The following is a 23,437-nucleotide window of genomic DNA, read 5'->3' as shown; positions in this document are numbered from 1 at the left end:
AAACTGTTGTTTTGCACAGTCCTCAACTGTTGATTATATGGTGTGTGTATTAAAGGATACTGGCAAGAATACAATGAGCAGCATGGTCTAGCGCTGTTGTTGTGACAGGATAAACTACAAGTCAGCCATTTGCTAGATATGCTCCTAGGTTTTAGGAAGTATTATGTGCTCACAGTCAATCTAAGTTAATAAGCATCCTTTTTCTCTTTTTCTTCAGTACATCTTTGGGGAGTTCAGCCCTGATGAATTCAATCAGTTCTTTGTCACATCACGTAGCTCTGTTGAGGTAAGTGTACTCTTTGCTGGGGGGGGGAAGCAACAGTAATCAGTCCAAGAAAATGCACCTCTGAGATTATCTTTTGTTTTTCTCAACACTGATTCTCTGTATTCTGTGACTGAAACGTGGTGTCTATTATTAAAGAAGGATCAGTACAATGACAATGTAAAGATTGCTTCTCTTCTGATCCACCTTCCACAAGGGCCCTCAGAAATGTCAATCTTTTTCCTCAACTGAGGATTCCCCGCCACCTCAACTATGACTCATCTCCTGCACTCTGCCCATCCATTTGTTTTCCACCCGCAACATTTATACAATCCTCGCTTTCAACTCCACCAGCCTCCATATAGAAAGGATCATAAGCTGTCATTGCCACCATCTCAAGCGGGATGTCATCGCATTTCCTTCCGCTCCCTTGCCACCCTTCCACAGAGACTGTATCCTCTGGGACACTCTGTTCCATTTGTCCCACACCCCCATGGTGTCTTACTGTGCAATTGCAGAGAGTAACACCTGTTTGTTTGTTTGCTTCCTCCCCCTCCTATACATACCTTCTAGCTGAAGTAGTAATTTACCTGCATGTCACTCAAAATAGTCAGCTGTATTTGTTGCTAACAATGTAGTCTCTTCTATTTTCTGTGGGGTTGAAATGCAGACCAGATGAACGCTTTGCTGAGCACTATTTTGTCTCTTGCTGGACCCAAAACATTGGCTCTGCCTTCTTTCCATCGATGCTGAGTTTTTCCAGCTATTTCTGATTTTGTCTCAGATTTCCAGCATCTGTAGCTCTTTATCATTGGTGAAATTTGCTTATGTTTTCCTGTGTAATATTTACCCTTTTTATTCTGTGCAGGTATGCGCAATTTTGGTATTGTAGATTGAAAGTATCTTGCATATTTGAATTGAAATTTTCTGGACCAAATTGTTTAAATTGTAATCACTCAACAAAAATATATGGCAAAGGATCATGTTTGTGGGGATTTTATAATACTGTGTAAGGAATAATACCAAACATTTGTTTTCTGTTTGGCACAGCTTCCCCCATTTAATGATAAAGTCTTGCATGTCAGTCAGACAGTAGGTAAGTGGTTGATATGTAAGTATTTGCTAAGCTTCCATTGACTGCAATAATCTGGAACAATCGTGAATAACATGAAGATTATACATAAAATAGGTTTACCTTTAGTTCTTTTGTGTTTTAGGATTAGTAATTTTTTTTTAATGCAAACTCATTCTAAATAATGCTTAGTAATGGGAGTACATACATAAAAAGTTATCGCTTAAATAAGCTGTTTCATCTGGAGCTTGAACTTTTTATGTGCTTGCATTGATTTTTGCATCAAATGCTTGTAGGATAATTTGGGAATAATATATAAATTACTTGTGATACTACATGATAAATATAAGTGTTGACCCCCTCGAATTCTGTGGTGTGATTTTCAGCTTAAATCTCAAATGTAAGCTATTTAAACCATTGCAGACTTAATATTTCAATTGTTCTAAACAAAACTATTTTCACTATGTAGCTTTTTAGTAGTGTCTTATTTTTGGAGCAAGATGAAGGATAATATTTTATATAGTAACTTAAAAGAAATAAACATTGCAGCTAACTTTTGTTTTGTTTATACAGGAGATGGAAATGATTCGGACACTGAAGAAAATGAGTCGGAACCGCCTGGGTTGCAGGGCAATATTTACAAAGTTTCCAGTACTCTAAATCCACAGGCACCGGAATTTATATTGGGTTATCAACCTGCACAGAAATCCCTCAATAACTTGTCGGATGAAGCTGCCTATAGCTCCATTGACTGCCAATTTGGGGAGGGTAATATTTCTCTGGACAGTGGCAATTGCCAGGGAAATGATGATCTCGTCTACCGTGGGCAAGGCCCAAGGGAAAGAAGGAACAAGAAGAAAAGACCACCTGGTTATTATCGCTATCAGGAAGGTGCAAGTGATGCTGGTGGTCCTGCTGAAACTTTGGGCCTTGTTAATGGACATGTGTTAAACTCAGGGCTAAATGCAATAAGCCCAGAAGAGGTTGATTTACTTGGCCCAAAAGAGATTGCTGAATCTCATGGAACTATTTCTTCAAAAGCAAATCAGAGGACTTGTGATAGCCCTGAAAATGATGCGGACTTCATTAGTGGAGCCTTCTGTAATGATACAGTCTCTAGTACACTAGATGAGGCCAGGACTGCTGAGCAGCCTGGATTTAAGCTGGAGGCAAACAATGAGGCTATTATTGAGGTTAATTCCACTGAACAGCCCGATCTCTCTGAGACTGGAAGGAATAGCCCAGTAAGGACAGCTATTGCACAATCCTATGCAGGCACAGACATTACTGTGGATGTTAAAAATGACAGTGGACAAACACTGGAATATTCTGGTGATAGTGCTATAGCACATCCTAGTACTGATGGGGAAGGATTGCAAACTGATAGCACAGAATGCGAGCAGGAGAAACCAGAGGATGTATTTGCAGCCGAGCCAGAGCAGACAGTTTTAGCTCCTCCTACTGCTTCTGCTCCTTTGCCAGCCAAATCCTGGGCTAGTCTCTTCCACAATTCAAAGCCCTCTTCAGGACCTGTGGCCTATGTTGAGGCAAAATTCACACCAGCCAATGCTTCTGTTCAATTACCTGAGAAACAACCGGAAATAAGAATGGATGTGCCTGTTCCAGTGTCTGAGGATTCTGCAGCCCAACAGATAGCTGGTAATTTTTAGAACATGTTACAAAGGAGTTTCAAATGACAAGTTCTTTTTTTGTGGTATACTTTGGTTGGTTTCAATGTTAATATTTGTGCATTTGATTTTCAATTATTAACATTTTTTTAACAAGTTCTTCAAAATTTTAGCTTAAAAGCTTGAGACCAATCTGTTAAGTTACTTAACTTCAGAAAATGCTTCCTGACCTAGATGTATTGCTATGTAACCAGTTTCTGTATAAAACAATAGCCTGAATGTAAAAAGGCAGTGCTTGTGTTAGCAATGTGACAACTATTCAGACACTCTATTTCATACCCGAAGATTGAACAGGTTGTATGGATTATCAAGCATATGTCGCTGCACATCAATGCATAATGCATGAACAGCGATTTATTTTATTGGCACAAAAATCATCGCATTAATTTTGTCTGCGATGAAAGTCACTAAGAACAAATCATTTCTTCATCAGTAATTGCACTTGGTTAAACCTGTGTCTGTTTATAATTTTGCAGTGTTTGAATTATGCAACAGGTTCCATTAAGTTTGAGATCATATATCACATTATATACTGGGGGGGAAAAGGGGTCCTTCAATCAGAGTAGTACCTACTAACAGCAGTTCTGTTTTGTGCTCTGTAATTCAGTAGGTATCAAAACATTCTAGGGCTTGAAGGCCTTTGGCTAGATACGCCATTCAAGATGGTCGATATAGTTTAAGTGGCAACAGTCATGTATAAAATTAAGTAGGCTGAAATGAAGCCACCACTCTTATTTGAATATTATTCATGCATTTGGAATCCAGAAAGTGTGTCCCCCCCTCTCGAGGTGAAATATCTGGAATGAGCCACAGGTTGCAAATTGGGACATCTAGTTGTTTGAACCTGAGTCTATAAGTAATTGCTTATTAGCAGAGAACCTAAATATTGGTAAAAGGAGACACAAGCTCAAAGCTTTCTGTCTCTCACTCATCAAGGCGAGGATGCAGGACCATCAACTTGTACAGTGTATGAACAGGACACTGGGCTATGTTTACCATGAGGGGCACAACAGGAATAGTTGACTGTCAGTCTTAGTTCTCATACTAGGCAGGTATACTTTGGCCATGGTGTTGCCATGGGAATGCAAGAGATTGGCATTCTCTATAACTGTTTTTTCCCCCTATGAAAATTATACAATGCACGTGCAAATTCTTTTTGCCTATGTAAAACAGAGTTCTGTATGTTAATATGGTAGTTCTTGGCACATACAAGTGCCTGACAGATAAATTGGGTTTGCTGTAGTTCTTAGCATAGATTATTTAAGAGTCATATAATTACAAAATTGTACCTAATATTGAACTAGTGTTCTGGCATTTGCGAGGATGGACTAGTTGTCCATGACCTGCACCTGATTAAGCAAGGTTAGCATACTGCTCTTTGCAAATGGTTAACAGGATGTACTACTCATGTTTTACTTCTATTTTTCTGTATTCGATTATGAACTGAAATGGGAAAAGGACTGGTTTAAAAACAAGGGATTGTTGCACTTTCAGTAAGTACACTACTGTATCTGATACTCACTCTTAAGTGCTGTTTACATGGTTGTTGGTTCAAGCAGTGGAGAAAGCCTAGTTTCAGACAAGCTGGAGCCAGGGGGCTGTGTACAAATGGACATTTAGCCAGCAGCATGTTGCTGATTTTCATATGAAATGGTGATCACTGAGCTCCTGCCGCAAAAACTATGCGATTACCACCAAAGCAGATGAACAAGTTGAAGTTGTGAATCTTCTGGACAGAAGCCACTGGATGTACAGAAAGGAAGGAGCTACTTGTCTTATATAGTAAAAGGCGTTTCAATCCTGGAGAGAGCCATTTTATTTAACCTCATCAGTTGTAAGTTGTGAGCTGTAAAGATCTGGGATTTAATTGTGTGTGTGTGAACCAGCTAACCTGTGTCGCCTGTATGCAAATGAAAATTCCTGGAGAAGGAAGATTTGAGGAGCAGCGTTGAGATCAGAAGTAGGCACGTTACAGCAAACCATGGACAGGAACCAGAGAACTGCCTTTCCAGTTTTTTACACTGACCATAACACACTTTTTGTGTCTGTCTGTGACTCTTTCTATGTAGAGGAAAGTTTGTGGACTAGCATTATGTCAGTAGTTCATAATTGTTTATCTGGAGGGTTGGTGCGGACTTGTTGGGCCGAAGGGTAATCTAAGTTAATATCTAATCTAATATCTAACCTTGTCTATGCTTTCTTTCAACCTGGGGGGGCCTAAAAGATGGATAGACTGGGGAATTTTACAGACTTGGGGGTGGCATGATGGCTCAGTGGTTAGCTGCAGCCTCACAACGCCAGGGACCTGGGTTCGATTCCAGCCTCGGGCAACTGTCTGTGTGGAGTTTTCATGTTCTCCCTGTGTCTGTGTGGATTTCTTCCGGGTGCTGCTGTTTCCTCCCACAATCCAGAGATGTGCAAGTTAGGTCAATTGGCCATGCTAAATTGCCCATAGGGATGTGTAGGTTAGGTGCATTAGTCAGGGGCAAATATAGGATAGGGAAATGGGTTGGGCTGGAGGACCTGTTTCCACGCTGTGGTGATTCTAATTCTAATTCTGATTGTGCCCAGTAAGGCATCATATGTTTGATTTGTGCTGACAGTCATTGGGTGACCATGGTTTCCTCCACTGGCAGGATGCTGCCATTTTACAAACTTTTGCAGACCACTGAAATGAATTTCGGAACCAAGGTCTTGCAGACATACCTAATATGACCCATTAACTATTCCCATCGGGCAGCCTGTCAATTGTGCTCAACCAGCCCGTGCTTGCAACCCTCAGAAACAAAGTCTAGTGTTAGATGTGAGTCTACTATTGAGCAACGTTTATTAAACCATGCTATGTATTATACCAGAAACCAATTTGAAATTATCAGTTGGACTTGCAGATTGATGCATTTGCGCATGCTGAAAGCTGAAAATATGCATACATTGGGTTCTGTTATGTGGTATGCATTATTGGGGTAACATGCAAAGTCTGTAAAATTCCCTAATCTACCAAACTTCTAGACCCAGGTTGCAAGAAAGCACAGATCAGGTTTGCTGTACTTAACAAGACTTACTTTTGACAATAAATTCTGACTACAAATCAAAGTTTACATCGGATTTTGTAATTGTTTGGGGGTTGAGGGTGGGAGTAGGAGGAAGAGAGAAGAAAGTTAGCATGTTATGAAGCTTGGCACATTCTGCTGTGTTTCCATGGCAACATCTTGACCAATCAGCTCTCCAGCAAGATGGGTAAACTTTTAAGTAATTCCTGCATCTCCGTGCAATGGTAGCACGATTGTTCCTTTAGAGTCATAGAGATATACAGCATGGAAACAGACCCTTCAGACCAACCCATCAATACCAACCAAATATCCCAACCTAATCTAGTCTCGTTCGCCGAGCTGGGAATTTGTGTGGCCGGTATATTGGGTCCAGATCGATGTGTATGGTGATAGAATCTGTGGATGAGTGCCATGCCTCTAGGAATTCCATGGCTGTTCTCTGTTTGGCTTGTCCTATAATAGTAGTGCTGTACTGGCCACTGCAGCGGACAGCTGGAATTGACAACCGGAAGCGACAGAGACAAACCACTATAAATGCCGGAGGAAACATCACAGAAGCGCTTCACAGGAGGTTCCCAAGCACTGAGGATGTCACCTAGACGGGGGACGAAACGTTTGCAACACAAATTCCCAGCTCGGCAAACAGAACCACAACAACGAACACCCGAGCTACAAATCTTCTCCCAAACTTTAATCTAGTCTCATTTGTCAGCACCTGGCCCATATCTCTCCAATCCCTTCCTATTCATATACCCATCCAGATGTCTTTTAAATGTCGCAATTGTTCTAACCTGCACCAGTTTCATTCCATACACGTACCGCCCTCTGCATGAAAAAGTTGCCCCTTAGGTCTTTTTTATATCTTTCCCCTCTCACCCTAAACCTATACCCTCTACTTCTGGACTCCCTCCCCCCAGGGAAAAGACTTTGTCAGTTTATCCTATCCTTCCCCCTCATGATTTTATTAACCTCTATAAGGTTATCTCTCAGCCTCTGACGCTCCAGGAAAACCACCTCAGCCTATTCAGCCTCTCCCTATAGCTCAAATCCTCCAACCCTGGCACCATCCTTGTAAATCAAGTTTCACAACATTCTTCCAATAGGACGGAGACCAGAATTGCATGCAGTATTCCAAAAGGAAAGCATACCAAACACTACCTTCGCTGTCCTATCCACCTTTGACTCCACTTTCAAGGAACTATGAACCTGCGCTCCAAGGTCTCTTTGTTCAGCAACACTCCCCAGGGCATGAACATTAAGTGTATAAGTCCTGCTCTGATTTGCTTTCCCAAACTGCAGCACCTTACATTTATCTAAAGTTAAACTCCATCTGCCACTCCTCAGCCCATCGTCCCATCTGATCAAGATCCTGTTGTAATCTGAGGTAACCTTTTTAGCTGTCCAATACACCTACAATTTTGGTGTCATCTGCAAACTTACTAACTATATCTCTTATGCTCACATCCAAGTCATTTATATAAATGACAAAAATTGGTGGACCCAGCAGCCCTGTGTATAAATTGTCCCTTCTTCAATTCTGTCTGTTGTGTGTTAGTCTTCAAAGTCAAAAGTTCAAGTCAAAAATCTTCAACTTTGTCTCTTTTTCGCAAAGCAGTGTTGTCAGGATAATGGCAAATCTGTGGGAAAGACTCACCACTGGACAATAACTGATCGTCATAGAGATGTACAGCATGGAAACAGACCCTTCGGTCTGATCCGTCCATGCCAACCAGATATCCCAACCCAATCTAGTCCCACCTGCCAGCACCCGGTCCATATCCCTCCAAACCCTTCCTTATCATGTACCCATCCAAGTGCCTTTTAAATATTGCAATTATACCAGCCTCCACCACTTCCTTTGGTACCCTCTGTGTGAAAATGTTGCCCCTTAAGTGTCTCATATCTTTCCCCTCTCACCCTAAACCTATGCACTCTAGTTTTGGACTCTTCCCCCCCACCCCAAGGAAAAGACATTGTCTATCTATCCTATCCATGCCCCTCATGGTTTTGTAAACCTCTCAGTTCACTCCTCAGCCTCCAACGCTCCAGGGAAAACAGCCCCAGCCTGTTCAGCCTCTCCCTATAGCTCAAATCCTCCAACCCTAGCAATTTCTTGTGATTTCATGAAAAAGGATGTTTGTCTTGATTGCACCTCAGAAGGTGGTCATGGAGAGGGTCCCACAAGAATTGTATGTTAAAATCATTTGGGCAGCACCGTGGTTAGCACTGCTGCTTCACAGCGCCAGAGACCCAGGTTCAATTCCCGCCTCAGGCAACTGTCTGTGTGGAGTTTGCACATTCTTCCCATGTCCGTGTGGGTTTCCTCCGGGTGCTCCGGTTTCCTCTCAGTCCAAAAAATGTGCAGGTTAGGCGAATTGGCCATGCTAAATTGGCAGTAGTGTTAGATGAAGGGGCAAATGTAGAGGAATGGGTCTGGCACGCTTGCTCTTCGGCCCAACAAGTCCAAACTGAACCTCCGAAGGGCCTGTTTCCACACTGGAGGGAATCCATATCTAAAGTAATTCCTTTAACAGATTTCTTCCACACTCAAAAAAGTGATTTTTACCAGGTTATAATTCAAGAGGAGTAGGATGCTGTGTCACCTTCCACAAGTAACAAGTCTTAATTGACTGTGGTCTGCACAACAGAGGTTGAAGCTGTAGTTTGAGCATTTCTAACTGTATTCACAGCGGAGCTTGTTAAATCTTTACAATTAATACTCATTTACCATTATTATTAATATTAAGATGTGTTAAGAACACAGGTGATGTGAGTGACTACAATTGTGCACTTTGTTTTAAAATTAACATTAATTTAAAGGGTGCAGATTTAACATGGTGTTTCGTGAGACGTTTAGAGTTGCTATCTTGTGGTTTGTATGAATTGGCTCCTTTACAATCTTATTGCTAAGGATCCTTCAATTGTAGTCAGAGGTGTACAGCACGGAAACAGACCCTTCGGTCTAACTCTGACCAGATAGCCCAACCTAATCTCGTCCCACTTGCCAGTACCTGGCCCATGACCCTCCAGACCCTTCCTATTCATATACCCATCCGGATGCCTTTTAAATGTTGCAATTGTACCACCTTCCACCACTACTTCTGGCAGATCATTGCATACACGCACCACTCTCTGCGTGAAAACGTTGCCACTGAGGTCTCTTTTAAATCTTGCCCCTCTCACCCTAAACCTATGCCCTCTAGTTCTGGACTTCCCCACCCCAGGGAGAGAACTTTGTCTATTTATCCTATCCATGATCCTCATGATTTTGTAAACCTCTGTAGGGTCACTCGTCAGCCTGCAATGCTCCAGGGTAAACTGCGAGCCTATTCAACCTCCCCCTATAGCTCAAATCCTCCAACCCTGGCAACATCCTTGTAAATCTTTTCTTGGACCTGCACTCCAAGGTCTCTTTGTTCCCTAGGATCTTAAATGTATAAGTACAACACCTCGCATTTACTTAAACAAACTCCATCTGCCACTCCTCAGCCCACTGACCCATCTGATCAAATCCCATTGTAATCTGAGGTAACCATCGCTGTCCACTACACCTCCAAATTTGGCGTCATCTGTAGACTTACTGACTATACCTCTTATGGTCACATCCAAATCATTTATATAAATTATGAAAAGTAGTGGACCCAGCAGCAATCCTTGTGGCACTCTACTGGTCACAGGCCTCCAGTCTGAAGAACAACCCTCCACCAACCGTCTCTGTCTTCTACCTTTGAGCCAGTTCTGTATCCAAATGGCCAGTTCTCCCAGTATTTCATGAGATCTAACCTTGCTTACCAGTCTCCCATAGGGAACCTTGTCAAACACCTGACTGAAATCCATATAGATCATGTCTACCACTCTGCCCTCATCAAACCTCTTTGTTGCTTCTTAAAAAAAAAACTCAAATCGAGTTTGTGAGACATGATTTCTCACGGACAAAGCCATGTTGACTATCCTTAATCAGTCCTTGCCTTTCCAAATGCATGTACATCCTGTCTCTCAGATTTCCTCCAACAACTTTCCCACCAACGATGTTAGGCTCACTGGTCTCTCGTTCCCTGGCTTGTCCTTACCACCTTTCTTAAACACTGGCAACACGTTAGCTAATCTCACCTGTGATTGTGGATGATACAAGTACCTCAGCAAGGGGCCCAACAATCACTTTCTTTGCTTTCCACATAGTTATAGGGTACTTCTGATCATGTCCTGGGGATTTATTCACCTTTATGCATTTCAGGACATCCAGCACCATCACCTCTGCAATATGGACATTTTTCAAGATGTCACCATTTATTTCCCTACATTGTATATCTTCCATGTCCTTCTCCACAGTAAACACTGATGCAAAATACTCGTTTAGTATCTCCCCCATCTCTTGCAACTCCACACAAAGGCCGCCTTTGCTGATCTTTGAGGGGACCTGTTCTCTCCCTAGTTACCCTTTTGTGCTTAATGTATTTGCAAATTTGAATTCTCTTTAACCTATTTGCCAAAGCTATCTCATGCCCCTTTTTGCCCTCCTGATTTCCCTATTAAGTATCCTCCTACTTCCTTTATATTCTTCTAAGGGTTCACTTGATCTATTCTGTCTATACCTGACATATGCTTTCTTTTTCTTAACCAAACCCTCAATTTCTCTAGTCATCCAGCATTCGTTACACCTACCAGTCTTTCCTTTCACCCTAACAGGAACATATTGTCTCTGGACTCTCGTTATCTCATTTCTGAAGTGTGCCCCCAGTCAGCTTATCAAAGTTCTTGCCTAATACTGTCCAAATTTGTTTTCCTTCAACTGAAACCAAAATGATCATTCTAACAAATGAGAGACTTAACTAACAATCCAGATCTTTTTCAATATATAATTTCAGCTACATCAAACTGTAAACTTTTGCTATAAATTTTGTGCCTTACAATCTTACACTCCACAACCACCTGATGAAGGAGCAGCGCTCCGAAGGCTATTGTTTCCAGTTAAACCTGTTGGACTATAACCTGATGTCGTGTGATTTTTAACATTGTCCAATTTAGAACTTCAACTCTGATTCACTTAAATTGGTCCGTAAAATACTTAGCTTGTGCATTAACACAAAAGGTTTTTAAGTTTAGGAGAGAAAAAGAAAATGAAGATTTTTTTGAGTACAGTAATAGGCGGATAAAAAAAAACAATATAGAAAGGCATCATATGTTGGCGTAGGCTTAGTGGGCCATTGGACATGTTGTTTTGTACCAGTCTTTGTTCTTTGATTCTGTGTAGATCTACAACGTTATCTATAGAGTAATAGCTGAAAAGCAATAACTTTTGATTCTGTAACACAAGTAGCAACTTTTGTAAATTTTGAAATTCAGTATAAATATAGATATACAGAAGGCAGATATGTTTAGATATTTTTAAATATCCTTCAAGGTCCACATAACATTTTGGAGATTTGATGGTTTCACCTTAGTATTGCCACAAGATGGTGCTAAAATATCATCATTTATCCCTGCTCGCCTTCTAATGCTAATAGTGATTTTGGTTGATGTTCTTTCCCTGTTTTACCACAGAGTTTATCTAATTCTACGGTTTTTCATCCTGTTACTGCTCATCCATCCACAGCTACTAGTTGTGGTCAAATCATATTTGATTTTGCTTCTCCCAGGAATTCTGTCTGATGTGACTCGTGCTCTCTCCCAGGCATATCTGATGAGCTCAAATTCCAAATAATGCAGGCTGTTCCTCATTGTGAACTTGGGTTATGTTTTGAAAGGATTAACTAATGGCATCCCTTTCTTGATCTTTGCAAGCCTAGTATGTTAACCTCCTGCCAGGTTTAACTGTTGCTCATTCCCAGGAAGGGTTTCTAACAAGTTTTGTGCTACACCATCCATTCTATATTATCAAAACATCTTCCATGTTTTATTTTGTCAATTAACTTGTCAATAAATGAATTTGACCGAACTTCCCTTGACCTATTGAATCAATACCTCTAGTAAATGGTCCTTCTCTTTATGTTAACTAAATTGCAGAAATTGTTAATTTGCTGTCAGCTGTCGCAATTCCATGTAATTAGCTTATTTTTAGTTGATCTCTATATATAAATATTTGTGAAAGCCAGTATAGTGTAATTGCACAGTAACATACACTACTTTCAAAGATGTTTGTTCTGTAGTAACCATTCAGTAATCGCTTCTCAGCATTAATTCAGAAAAGGACAGTTCACTGCCCCAACACATAGAGTAGCAATGTGCTTTGCCATAGAGTATTGAGATGCAGATTTGTGCTTCTGATCGCTCAAAGTTAATTCCTAATTTGCATTGCTTAGCTAAAATGAGTTTTATTTTTGCAATACTTTTTCCATGTCTGATAACTGCCTCAGTCAGATAATGACATCAGGCCTAGGAGGGGAAAATATTTTTGCACAATGTGGGAGCATTGTTACAGTATGCAGGCATAATCTTGATGAGTATGCTGTGGCATTTACCTGTTGAGCAAGGTGTAACTTCAAGTTTTAATGTCATTAAGGTTAGAACAGAATATTACAGGAATCAGCTTGAAAGTGATTTCAATAAATAAATTCAAAATCAATTTATTAATCTGGTAGTGTGACATGTTGCTTTTCTCTCCCATATCCACAGAACTGCTGGAAAGTGTGAAATTGGTTCACAAACCAGTGTCTTTGCAACCTCGAGGCCTGATCAACAAAAGCAATTGGTGCTACATCAATGCTGTATCCTTAAAATCTAAATACAACATGATATCTAAATTCCCAACAGACAGTTTGTACAGCAGTAAGACTAGAAATGAAGGCTCCAATGTTGAAATGAAAAAAATAATGTTGCTATGTTATAATATCCAAAAATGTGTTTTATAGTAATTTTTGTGAATGAGTTCCTGAAATAAATGTCATAGTTCTGAAATATACTGATGGATGATTAAGTCGGTTTTTGATTAGCTATTATTTGTTCCTGCTAAGGTATTAGAGTTAGGAGAAAGCAGTGTTGAAAATATCTGGAAACAAATCAAATCAAAATACCGTATTCTGTAAGTGTGGCTCCATTAAGGTGGTTGTGTCTATGGGAAGTCTTACTTGAATGTACCAGAGCTAGTCACAGGTCCTTTGCTTTGTGTGATTTTCAATATCGACCAGAGACTCTAAATGTACATTATAATGAAAATTTTGTTTGTTCACTTCTACTTTTAAACTCTTGACATTTAAGGTTTCAAGTACTATGGGTTGCAGATAATAAGCAAATGGAATAAGTGGAACTGCTATGCCCTTAACTAATATGACAGACTCTGCAAGCTTTGGTTGCTTGCCCACCCATGTATCATCTGATGAAGTCTATTCCGATATATAGTGAGACGCAGAGACCTCGCAGTTCTACACCAATGCTTGATAGTTTGTATGTATTGTAGTTATTTATACATGTACTTCACATATTTTTGATAAATGCTGTAGATGATATGGTCACATCTGCTCATTTGGATGTAAAATGTAGGAGCTATTCAGTGATACCAACGCATCGATGATGATTGCTGACTGTGTGTACCAAACATTGAACAGTTTTTCAAAATTAAAAACTCTACTTTTAAGTTTACATTTGAGACCTTGTACAAAATTTTAATGAAATTGTATCCTTATCAAAATATCATTAATTTGTAACTATTTATTACTGTATATGAGAAATATCACCGCTGCTGTGTCAGCAAATAGTTTTGGTTTAAATGAAAATAGGTCAGGTACAAAATTTGTATATGATCATAATGTGGTATATTTGATTTGATCGCTTTCCAAAAGATTTATTTTTATCTTAAAGGATAAACATAATCAAGAAATTGCTAAAAATGTTCTCTTAAACTGAACATGGTTCTGTTTTATTATTTAAATAGTGTTCGACTGATGAATGAGTTTAGTACAATGCCAGTACCTTCCAAGCCAAAACCAGGTATGTAATTTGGGTAACATGTTAACTAGTGTAGCAGTGTACTAATATGTATAAAATGTCATGAAAATGGCAAGTATTTGATTCTGGAATGCATAACTAGACATTAGTTTTTCATTTTTGTTGTTTATAATGTTGTGTATAATGTACAGTGTAGATTTTTCATTGTTAAAAGTAATTAAATTGGCTGTGCAAAAGTTTTATTTTTGGATTTGAATACAATCTCTTCTGATAACCTTTTATAATTATGCAAGGTACTGGTGATAAAACTGTTAAAGATATTCGCACTGGAATTCCTTTCGAACCAACCTACATTTATAGAGTGCTGACGGTTATCAAGTCAAGTTTATCTGAAAAAGTAAGTTTAGGATATTGTTTACCCTTAAATAAATGGTGATTTTTTTTTCTTAATCCCAAATCATGTTTTTGAGTTTCAGTAATTTGGCACTTACCAAGTCCTTTTAATAGCACTGCTGTTCTATTGCAGTTTTAATATGCAATGGTGCAGTGAAACTGCAAACAGAAGTTAAATTATGTAAAACCCATGTGCTCATTAACAATCCAGATTGGCTTTATCAATTTTAGAATTTGATAGTAAAATCCTATATGTCAAAGTGGAACTTAAAATGAAAACGGTATTGGTGGCGCAGTGCATGGTGCCATGGTTGGGATGTGAGTTTATGCCCGTGACTTCTCCTCTTCTCTCTCCTCCCCCCACACCTGATTTGTTCCGATCTCTCTCTTACCAAAATGGGAGGTGCTGAAGAGAGGCCGTGCCCTTCCTCACAGAGGAGAGTTGTCACCGAGCCATGCTCTTCCTGTGATGATGAAAGGTATTTTTTTACTAATCATTAGTTGTTTTCGACTGTCTGTCTGCAACCAAGTATTTAATATTCCCACCCCAAGTATCTATATATTGAAATTCCTTTTTCCTGATTGAGAAGTACAAGAGACCTGCTCCCGATCACTGTTATTGCTGGTGCAGTGTCAGCTGTTAGGTGAATGAGAGTAATGGCTGTCTCACCTTCCTGCCTTCTCGAAAAATCAGAGTGACTCCACTTTATTAAGATTTGGAATTCATTTTTACCTTCTCCCCATTCCCCAACCTGATGCTGGGAGTCATGGATATCTTGTAACATCACATGCACTTTTTGGACCTCCAGCATTATACATCACTGTGCTGCCATATGTATTTGATATCTTTTGGTTTCTCGCAGTGCAAGGGAACTATGTCTTGTGGTATCTGTTTGTCTATTCACAGACAAGGAATGTAAACTTACAAGTCTGTCTGTGCCTTTTTGGAAAATGCTTTAATGGGTGTTTTTTGTTGTACTACTTTATCATTAGTCATTTGTTGTCAATTATGGAGCTGATTTACACAGGTGAAAATGTCAGCAAAGGTAACATTTTGTGCACATGGGTTAAATTTGAAATTTGACTTTGGACCAATCCTGCAAATCAGTTACAAGTACTCTTTGTAGAGTACAAGCTAATTTATATTGAAGCTACTCAACCCTCTTTCCAACTTGATGTCAATGGTTGTAATGTAACAAGTCCTGCAAATGAAAATCTGATTGAGTTCCTTCACTGTAGACCTCCCTAAGAGTGTGGTAGACAATGTGCATTGGCCTTCAAACCTTTAATTTTTAAAAACCTTCAGTTGCCTTCCTATGAACGTGATAAGGAAGACTTAGCAGAATAAATTTACCATTATGTTATCTTCTTTGAATTCAGCAGCACAGTTTGTGAGAATTATGATGCCTAGTTTTTCAGAACACACTAAGGCATTTTATCCAGTTTATAGGTAGTTCAGACTTAACAATTTCTCACAAAAAGGCAAGCTACAATTTCAGCACTTAGTTGCATGTGCCACTGACCAACATTTCATCTTGAGACCTAATTATCCTAACACAAGTAAGGAATAAATCACAACAGAGAAATGCTTTTTCCCTGAGATTCATTTCTATGTTAGAATGGATTTAGTGTCTACACAAGTGCTTCTAAACTTAGGCCTTGGTGACCTTGTTTTGAGTCTTGAAAATTGTCAAGTGACCCCTAAGTGATAGTGTGAGGGGGTTGGTGGGAGACCTGTGGTGACTGTTAGAAAGAGAGCTCCATGACATTCATTGGTGCAACGGAGATCGCATATCCCAAAGTTCAGCTCCATACTTCACTTTGGGATCCCTGCCCTCACTTTTACAAAGTTCTGACTTTTACACCATTTAGTTGTCACTTCAGGTCCTTCATTGCTGATACATTGCAAACCATACAGAAAGACAAACTTGCATAAAAAAACACTGTGTCCATTGGCATGTTTCAAAGTGCCTCACAACAAAAGAAGTACTTTGCCGTTGCTTTTGTAATTCATGGAAAGGGAGCAACAAGTTTACACATGGTCAAGTCATACAATTACCAAAATAAAAAAAAAAATCTTGCTATGATGGTTGAGAGAGAAATGTGGGCCAAAACATTGGTAGAGTTTGAACATGTTTTGGGAGCAAAAGTTCCTTCAAGCTGACTATGTCATTCAATAATATAATGGCTGATACGAATTTAATTTGAACTGCACATTACTGCTTACCCCTGATAATCCTTTGCACCATTACTTATTAATAATCTGTCTGTCACTGCCTTAAAACAGTAAATAGTTTCTGCCTTTTGAGGAAGTGTTTCAAAAATACCCAACTCTTTTGACAGAAGCAAGTTCTCCTCATCTTTACTTAAAAATTAGGCTCACCTGTTTAACGCAGTGACCCATGATTCTATATTTTCCCACCAAAAGATGCATCCTTTTCCCATCCACCTGTTAGGTACCCTCAGGATCTTGTATGTTTCATTTGAGTAATCTCCAACAGATACAAACTGAGTCTGTCCAGCTTTTCCTCATTGGGGAGCCTACCCATTCCATCTATTTATCTAGTAAACCTTCTCTGAACTGCATCCATTACAGTTACATCTTCCTTTAAATAAAGTGATCAGTATAGTGTGCAGTAAACCAGTCTCCTGTCATGCCCAGTATCTTATTTCGTACACTGAGCTTTTATTTTTCCACAATAATCTTTTGTGGCACCTTCTCAGATGACTTCTGAAATGTAGTTTTATACAAACACTGGTTCCCCAGCATGTTCCTGCTTCAAACAAACTTGAATAAGTGGGTTAAACCAAATTTCCTTTTCACAAAGCCACAGTTATTTTGCCTGATCACCTTGAATTTATTTAGGCATCCTCTTATGATGTCTTTAATTATAGCTACTAACATGTGCCCTATACTAGATGCTAGACTAACTGTCATATAATATCCTCCTCTCTATTGCTCCATCCTCTTTGAATAAAGGGGTTGCATTCACTACTTTATGATCTAATGGAACCTTAGCTGAACCCAGGGAATTTTGAAAAATTGAACTAATGCATCAGTTCTCTAACTAGCTACATTTAACACTGTAGGATGAAAGCCCTAAGGAGTTGAAGCTGATCGAACAGTTTGCTAGTGCTCCTTTGCTGATCATCATCTCCAATTCCTCCCACAGTTTAAATTTCTGATTGACAGCTATTTCTGGGCTGGTTACTTATATCCTCCTATAGTGAAGACTGATGTGAAATAACACTTTAATTTATCTATCACCCCCTTATTTTCCATCATCATTTCTATTGACTTAATTTCTACAGAACCAATGTTCACTTTAACGTTGCTTTTTTAAATAGCTGTTGAAACTATGCTTTGTCCTTTGTTGTTTTTAGCTAGCCATTATGTCTTAGGATCTTTTTACATCTACCTATGGGCATAGACAAAGCCTCCATTTACCCTCTCCTACTGAAAGATATCATCTTCACTAAGCTTGGATTATTTGCCAAGTCTTTGGTGAGGACTCAAAACCATATTTACTTTGGAGCTTCAATTCATAGTATATGTTTTCATGAATAAATGTAATAACAATTCACTGGTGGGTTTCAATTAAGTCTGGCCATTCCACCAAAAATGACTCATTTAAAATGCCTCTGAAAAGTAAAGGATATCATATAAAGCATATCCCCTGGCTTGGTGGTAATGTTTTCTTCAACTGAGGATCCTCTTTCTTCTTACACAGATGACCTACTCTTAGCAAAAGTACTGTAGTTGTAATCACATCCATTGTATACACTCTGTACCTATTGCTTGGCTTGTTTTGATCAGATTGTACTCCAGAAATCAGATTCATAAATAGCTGCACTTACTACAGCCTGCACCATCTGGCACACTCATGCTACGTCTTTTCTGTGTATTCTTGGAGACTGCTAATTTTAGCAAGTTGATTGCAATAAATGTTTAAAAAAACATTTCCTTGACAAAACTGTTACATGTGTTGTATTGGAACTGACTGGATTGCTCTACGGTGCATTGGCATGGGCTGAATGCTTATGATGACTCCGTGACTGTATCAAGAGTTCCTGAAAATCCAGTTAAGCTTTCTTTTCTACTTGTATGATATTCTATCGCCAAAGTCTCACTTGAAACAAATATACCAACTGAAGAAGTACATGTCTTTGAATTGGAACATTGTAGGTTTAAGCATTACTCAAGGACTGGAGGACTAAATCAGAGTTGACTGTCCATTGTAGTAATGAACAGGTGCTGTTTGAAATGTTGAATTGAAGCAGTGTTTCTGTATTCCAGTGAGCCATGTGATTGCTGAAGATCTTTAAACTACTCACCTGGCATGGAGCAGTATATTGTCTCGGTTGTACTTCATACCTTTCTCATGAATAGAACTTGAGTTAATTGACCATTCATCTCTTTACTGTTTGTGGGCCTTGATGTACAAGCTGGCTGCTGCAGTTATACTTGTCTTATTGCTTCAGAAATGAATTAATTTATTCGATAGAAAACTTTGGTGCAATCTGAAAAGTGTTATTTACGTTGAGATAGTAAAATAAATATTTTTTCCTGCTGAAACTTTTTATCATTTTTTTTAGCCTGCTTTTAAAAAAAAATGTTCTAATTAATAGACCTTATTTTCTCATTTAGGGTAGGCAAGAGGATGCAGAAGAATATCTGGGTTTCATTTTAAATGGTCTTCATGAAGAAATGTTGGCGCTGAAAAAACTGATTACTCCTCAGGATGAAAGTAAGTGATCTTTAGTTCCCCATCTCTTCCCAGAATTTTGAAATCGTTTCCTGAAAAGTGATTGATGTGTATCTTGTAAAAGTTGAATGTGCCAAGCCAGTCTTTTAAATGAAGAACCATCACGCCAATGTAATGTTTTTAAGTGATTAACCTGCATACTTGATTTGAACTCCGAAAAGATTCTTGCAATATTATCATGTAAAAGGCAATAACACTGTAGAGTTTAGATAATATTAATTCTCTAGCATTTGAAATATATCGACATTTAAACTCATGCCATACAAATTTAACTATTGATACTTTACACTAAAGCCTTCAAAACTGCTCTAATTATTATTTGAGTCACCAAATAATTTGTCCCAGTAGCTTGGGTGTGCAACATAATTTACATAATCTTTGTCCACATCATTATTGACAGTGCTGATAAACGTGACATCAGTCCTTAAGTAATTGTCCATTGTATATGTGTTAGGATGAATTAGGAACAAAAATAGGGCAGTCTGGTCCCTTAGCTCTTGCACAATTTGACAAGGTTGTGACTGATGTGATAGTGGCCTCTTCCGTTTTCCCACATAGCCTTGCATCTTGACTGGCAATGAAATCAATCTAGCTCAACCTTTTATAATATTCACTGATCCTGACTCCACTGCTCTGAGGGAACACCAGCTGGGAGGTATTAAAAAAAAAGGATAAAAGCAAATTACTGCGGATGCTGGAATCTGAAACCAAAAGAGAAAATGTTGGAAAATCTCAGCAGGTCTGGCAGCATCTGTAAGGAGAGAAAAGAGCTGACGTTTCAAGTCTAACTGACCCTTTGTCAAAGCTTTGTCAGTTAGACTCGAAACATCAGCTCTTTTCTCTCCTTACAGATGCTGCCAGACATGTTGAGATTTTCCAGCATTTTCTCTTTTGGATACTGGGAGGTATTGTTGACTGCACTCAGTATTTCAAGTTTTGAAAAATTTTTTGCCAATATTGGGAACAAATATCTGTTACTCATTACAAATGAAGTACTCATTTTTATTTCTACCTTTTTCTCTATACTTTATTTTTCACTTTTCAACACACAATTGTTCTGCACTTTCTGGATATTTTGCTTGAGAGGTTTAGTTACCCACACATTTGAGGCTAAGCAGTATTTAAGTCTGCAATGGTTAGTTAGTATGCCGACGTTGGGTGATGTCACAAAGCAGGAGAATTTTGTGGCTCTATTAAACTTGAGTGATGTGCTGTAAAATTTGTATTTGCTTCATGACTACAAAGTTGTGCTTTTTTGAATCTTGTGCCCCTTCTGGTTAGACTTGAATTCTAAAATATTGCCCATCTTTACATTGAGGGCCTAAATTTGGATGGTTTCATGGGTGATGTAGCTATTTTGCCCATGTTAACCATTCTTAACCATTTTTCTTAATCGCGTTCACCATTTTTCTTTAGTTGAACCTGAGCTGTCTGTTTATTCTTTTTATGAACGTATTGTGATCATTTGGTGCACTTTAGCAACGTTGATTGGCTAAATGGTTGCCATTGGAATTGTCAGAGAACTAATACAGGTAGACAACCCTTTATCCGAAATCTGAAAAGCTCCAAAGTCCGAAGGTTTTCTTTTGTGAACTTTTTTTCTTATTAACAAGGTTGTTTGGCATGCAAATAGTTAACCCAAGTTGACACCCACTCAACGTATGTCACTTAGATGCAACGTGTGGGTGCGTGGCCCTTCACAGTCAAGCCTCGATTCTTTCTCAAGGCCTGTTTTGCTAAGTGAGTCATACTGCTCCAGGAAGGTTTTTAAACATTTCACCATCAAGCTGTCACTTATTCCGAAATTCAAAAAATTCTGACTTCTGAAAACCAGCTGGTCCCAAGCTTTTCGGGTAAAGGATTGTGCGCCTATATTAAGATTTCCATACATGAATTAAATGAATGGACCTGATTAACTACAATAATTAATTTATTATTATGATGTGGTTTGATCCCTGATATTCTAGGATCAACTTTTGTAAAAGAAAAAATGTTTTTAAGCCTAAAAGGATTGACTTAACATAAGCCTTTTATGCATATACTTGGTGGTTTCTTGAGGTGTTACACAATTAGTCAGGAGGTAGGTTAGTTCAGTTGACTGGCTGCTGGCTTGTGATGCAAAGAAATGCCAACTGTGTGGGTTAAATTACCACACTGGCTGAGGTTATCATGAAGGATTTGCCTTCTCAACTACTTCAGTCACCTGGGATGTGGTGACCCCCAAGCTAAAGCAGCACCAGTCGTGTATCAAGGGAGAAACTCTATGATCCAGTAGGACAATCAGGACTTTACCTTTAGGGGCTTACAGTAATTTCAAGATTGCTGAATCTAGATAATTTATAATGTAATTACCATATCCATTGTATTTCACACCAAATTTTTGTTGAAGCATTTATTCTCTTTTTGACTAACTCCTGTATGATCATGTTCGAAGTTCAAGTGTAGAATGCTCGGTATTGGTAACCCTTCAGATCATGAAGAGTAGAAAGGCGTATGATTAGTGATGATTCGAAAATAAATTATTACTTATGCATTGTATAGAAAGATATTTTTGCTCATAAAATCCGTGAAACAAATCCTTTATATCGAAGACTTCTCCAATATAGCAGTGCTGAGAATTTTTACAACTGCCACACAATGTCACTGACTTTTAAAACTCACTGTGTTTTGACCATCTGACATTTCCAGTCATATGGTATTTTGCACCATTGCACAAAGAAATTATAACTTCAGTTGAAATGCTTTAGGTTTGAATTTTTGCAATATAGTTGATAGCCAGAATGTTTCTTGGAAAATTATCTATGCTTTGTAAAACAATTAAATGTCACTGATTTAAATTTTTCTTAGCCTGTTTATTTTTATTAATTTTTTGTGTCATCAGTTTTTGTGACTGGATGTTATATCCTGTTCTTTTATTTCAATTTTTGAATTTATTACTTACACATAAAGTGGTTCTGAAATTGGTTTGTACAGAATATACTTAGAGAATGAAAGAACTGACATTTATATAATGCCCCATGTGCTCAGATAATCACAGCAATTCATATCCATTTAATTGCTTTTGAATTGTAAACAGTAATATTTAAACAAACAAAGCAATCTGTGTGAAAGTAAGTGTAGTGAGTGACGTAGATGCTGCTTTTAATTGATGGCTATATCGTGGAATGAAATTTATATATCCTGACTCTGTCAAAAAGAAACAAAACTTTTTTGAAAGATTTAAAGAGCTTGCATAGAAAAGAATATTATGATATCCTTAAATCATATGCAATTTCAAAATGACGAATTATTGACAGCCTTAAATGCATCGTGCCAAAACATGACTTTAAATACTGTGGATACACATGTCAGCATGAAGTGGCAGTTCCATTCCTTTATTCCAGAGATGATGGTTATCCTGAGCAGCAAAGAAACTAGTAAAGAGAAGACCATTTAAGATCTATCTTCCCACAGACTCAGCAGCCATTGACATGCTTGAACTAGCCTGTCAAATCTCTTGAATCAAAGAAAGTGGACAGTCAAGAACGGTCTTTTCTGTCAAGACATGTCCATACATCTGCAGGTTTCTTTGGAGATTTCTCTCTACACCTTTCCCTCAGCACTGATGGTGGGTCTACCTCTTTGAGGAGCTTTGGGAAATGAATATGAATGACTTCATAGGCTTTCTCTCTGCTCTTCTAAAGGTTGATTGACTGTCTTGAGTGATTTATCTTTCTGCAGACGCATTAGTTACTCATAAAATGATTTTGTTTTTATTAGTTCATGAGATACAAGTATAGCAAGGGTATACAAGAGCAGCATTTATTGTCTCTTCCTGACGGCTCTGAGGGTGGTGGTGACCTGCCTACAACCACTGAAACCACTGAAATCCATGCGTAGGAACTCTCATAGAGCAGTTTGTTATGAGGCTTTTAAAAATGTTGCTCAGCAAAAACAAAAAGTCAATATATTTTCAAGACAGGCAGATGTGATTTGAGGATCTTGTGGTTGATGGTGTTTTCATGTTGGTTGCAGGCTTTGGAAATGGTCTTAAAGAAGCTTTGTCTGATATCTGCAGTCAACTTTGTATGTGATACACTTGGCAGTTATGGTGGTCAGAAATGGAGGGAGTGAATGTTTGAATGTCTGATTAAGTGGGCTGAATTAACCTAGATGGTATCAGGCTGCTTGAGTGTGGAGGGAGGTGGAGATTATTCTATCATATTCTTGTAACTGTCCAGTCAAGTACGATGGCCTGATAATTGACAAAGTCATTGAGGCACCTGAAGATGGTTGGATCAGGCCACTGCTCTGAGGAGCTCCTGGTGGCTGACTGCCAACAACCC

The 23,437-nt window shown here is 38.8% G+C and overlaps 1 protein-coding gene across 1 annotated transcript in view; it reads left to right on the top strand.

Annotated features, from left to right (window-relative positions):
- Positions 1–23,437, top strand: part of usp10 (ubiquitin specific peptidase 10) — a 67,238-nt gene that overhangs the window by 16,316 nt on the left and 27,485 nt on the right. The window contains exons 2-9 of the mRNA XM_060837980.1: positions 218–286; positions 1,313–1,358; positions 1,908–2,993; positions 12,685–12,776; positions 13,343–13,452; positions 13,940–13,995; positions 14,247–14,350; positions 18,995–19,094. Coding sequence (XP_060693963.1) covers positions 218–286; positions 1,313–1,358; positions 1,908–2,993; positions 12,685–12,776; positions 13,343–13,452; positions 13,940–13,995; positions 14,247–14,350; positions 18,995–19,094 — 1,663 coding nt within the window. The remainder of the gene's footprint in view (positions 1–217; positions 287–1,312; positions 1,359–1,907; positions 2,994–12,684; positions 12,777–13,342; positions 13,453–13,939; positions 13,996–14,246; positions 14,351–18,994; positions 19,095–23,437) is intronic.

The sequence above is a fragment of the Hemiscyllium ocellatum genome, chromosome 17 (assembly GCF_020745735.1).
Source record: "Hemiscyllium ocellatum isolate sHemOce1 chromosome 17, sHemOce1.pat.X.cur, whole genome shotgun sequence".
Taxonomy (NCBI): Eukaryota; Metazoa; Chordata; class Chondrichthyes; order Orectolobiformes; family Hemiscylliidae; genus Hemiscyllium; species Hemiscyllium ocellatum.
The sequence above is the reverse complement of the archived record's forward strand: the minus strand, read 5'-3'. Positions and strand labels throughout refer to the sequence as shown.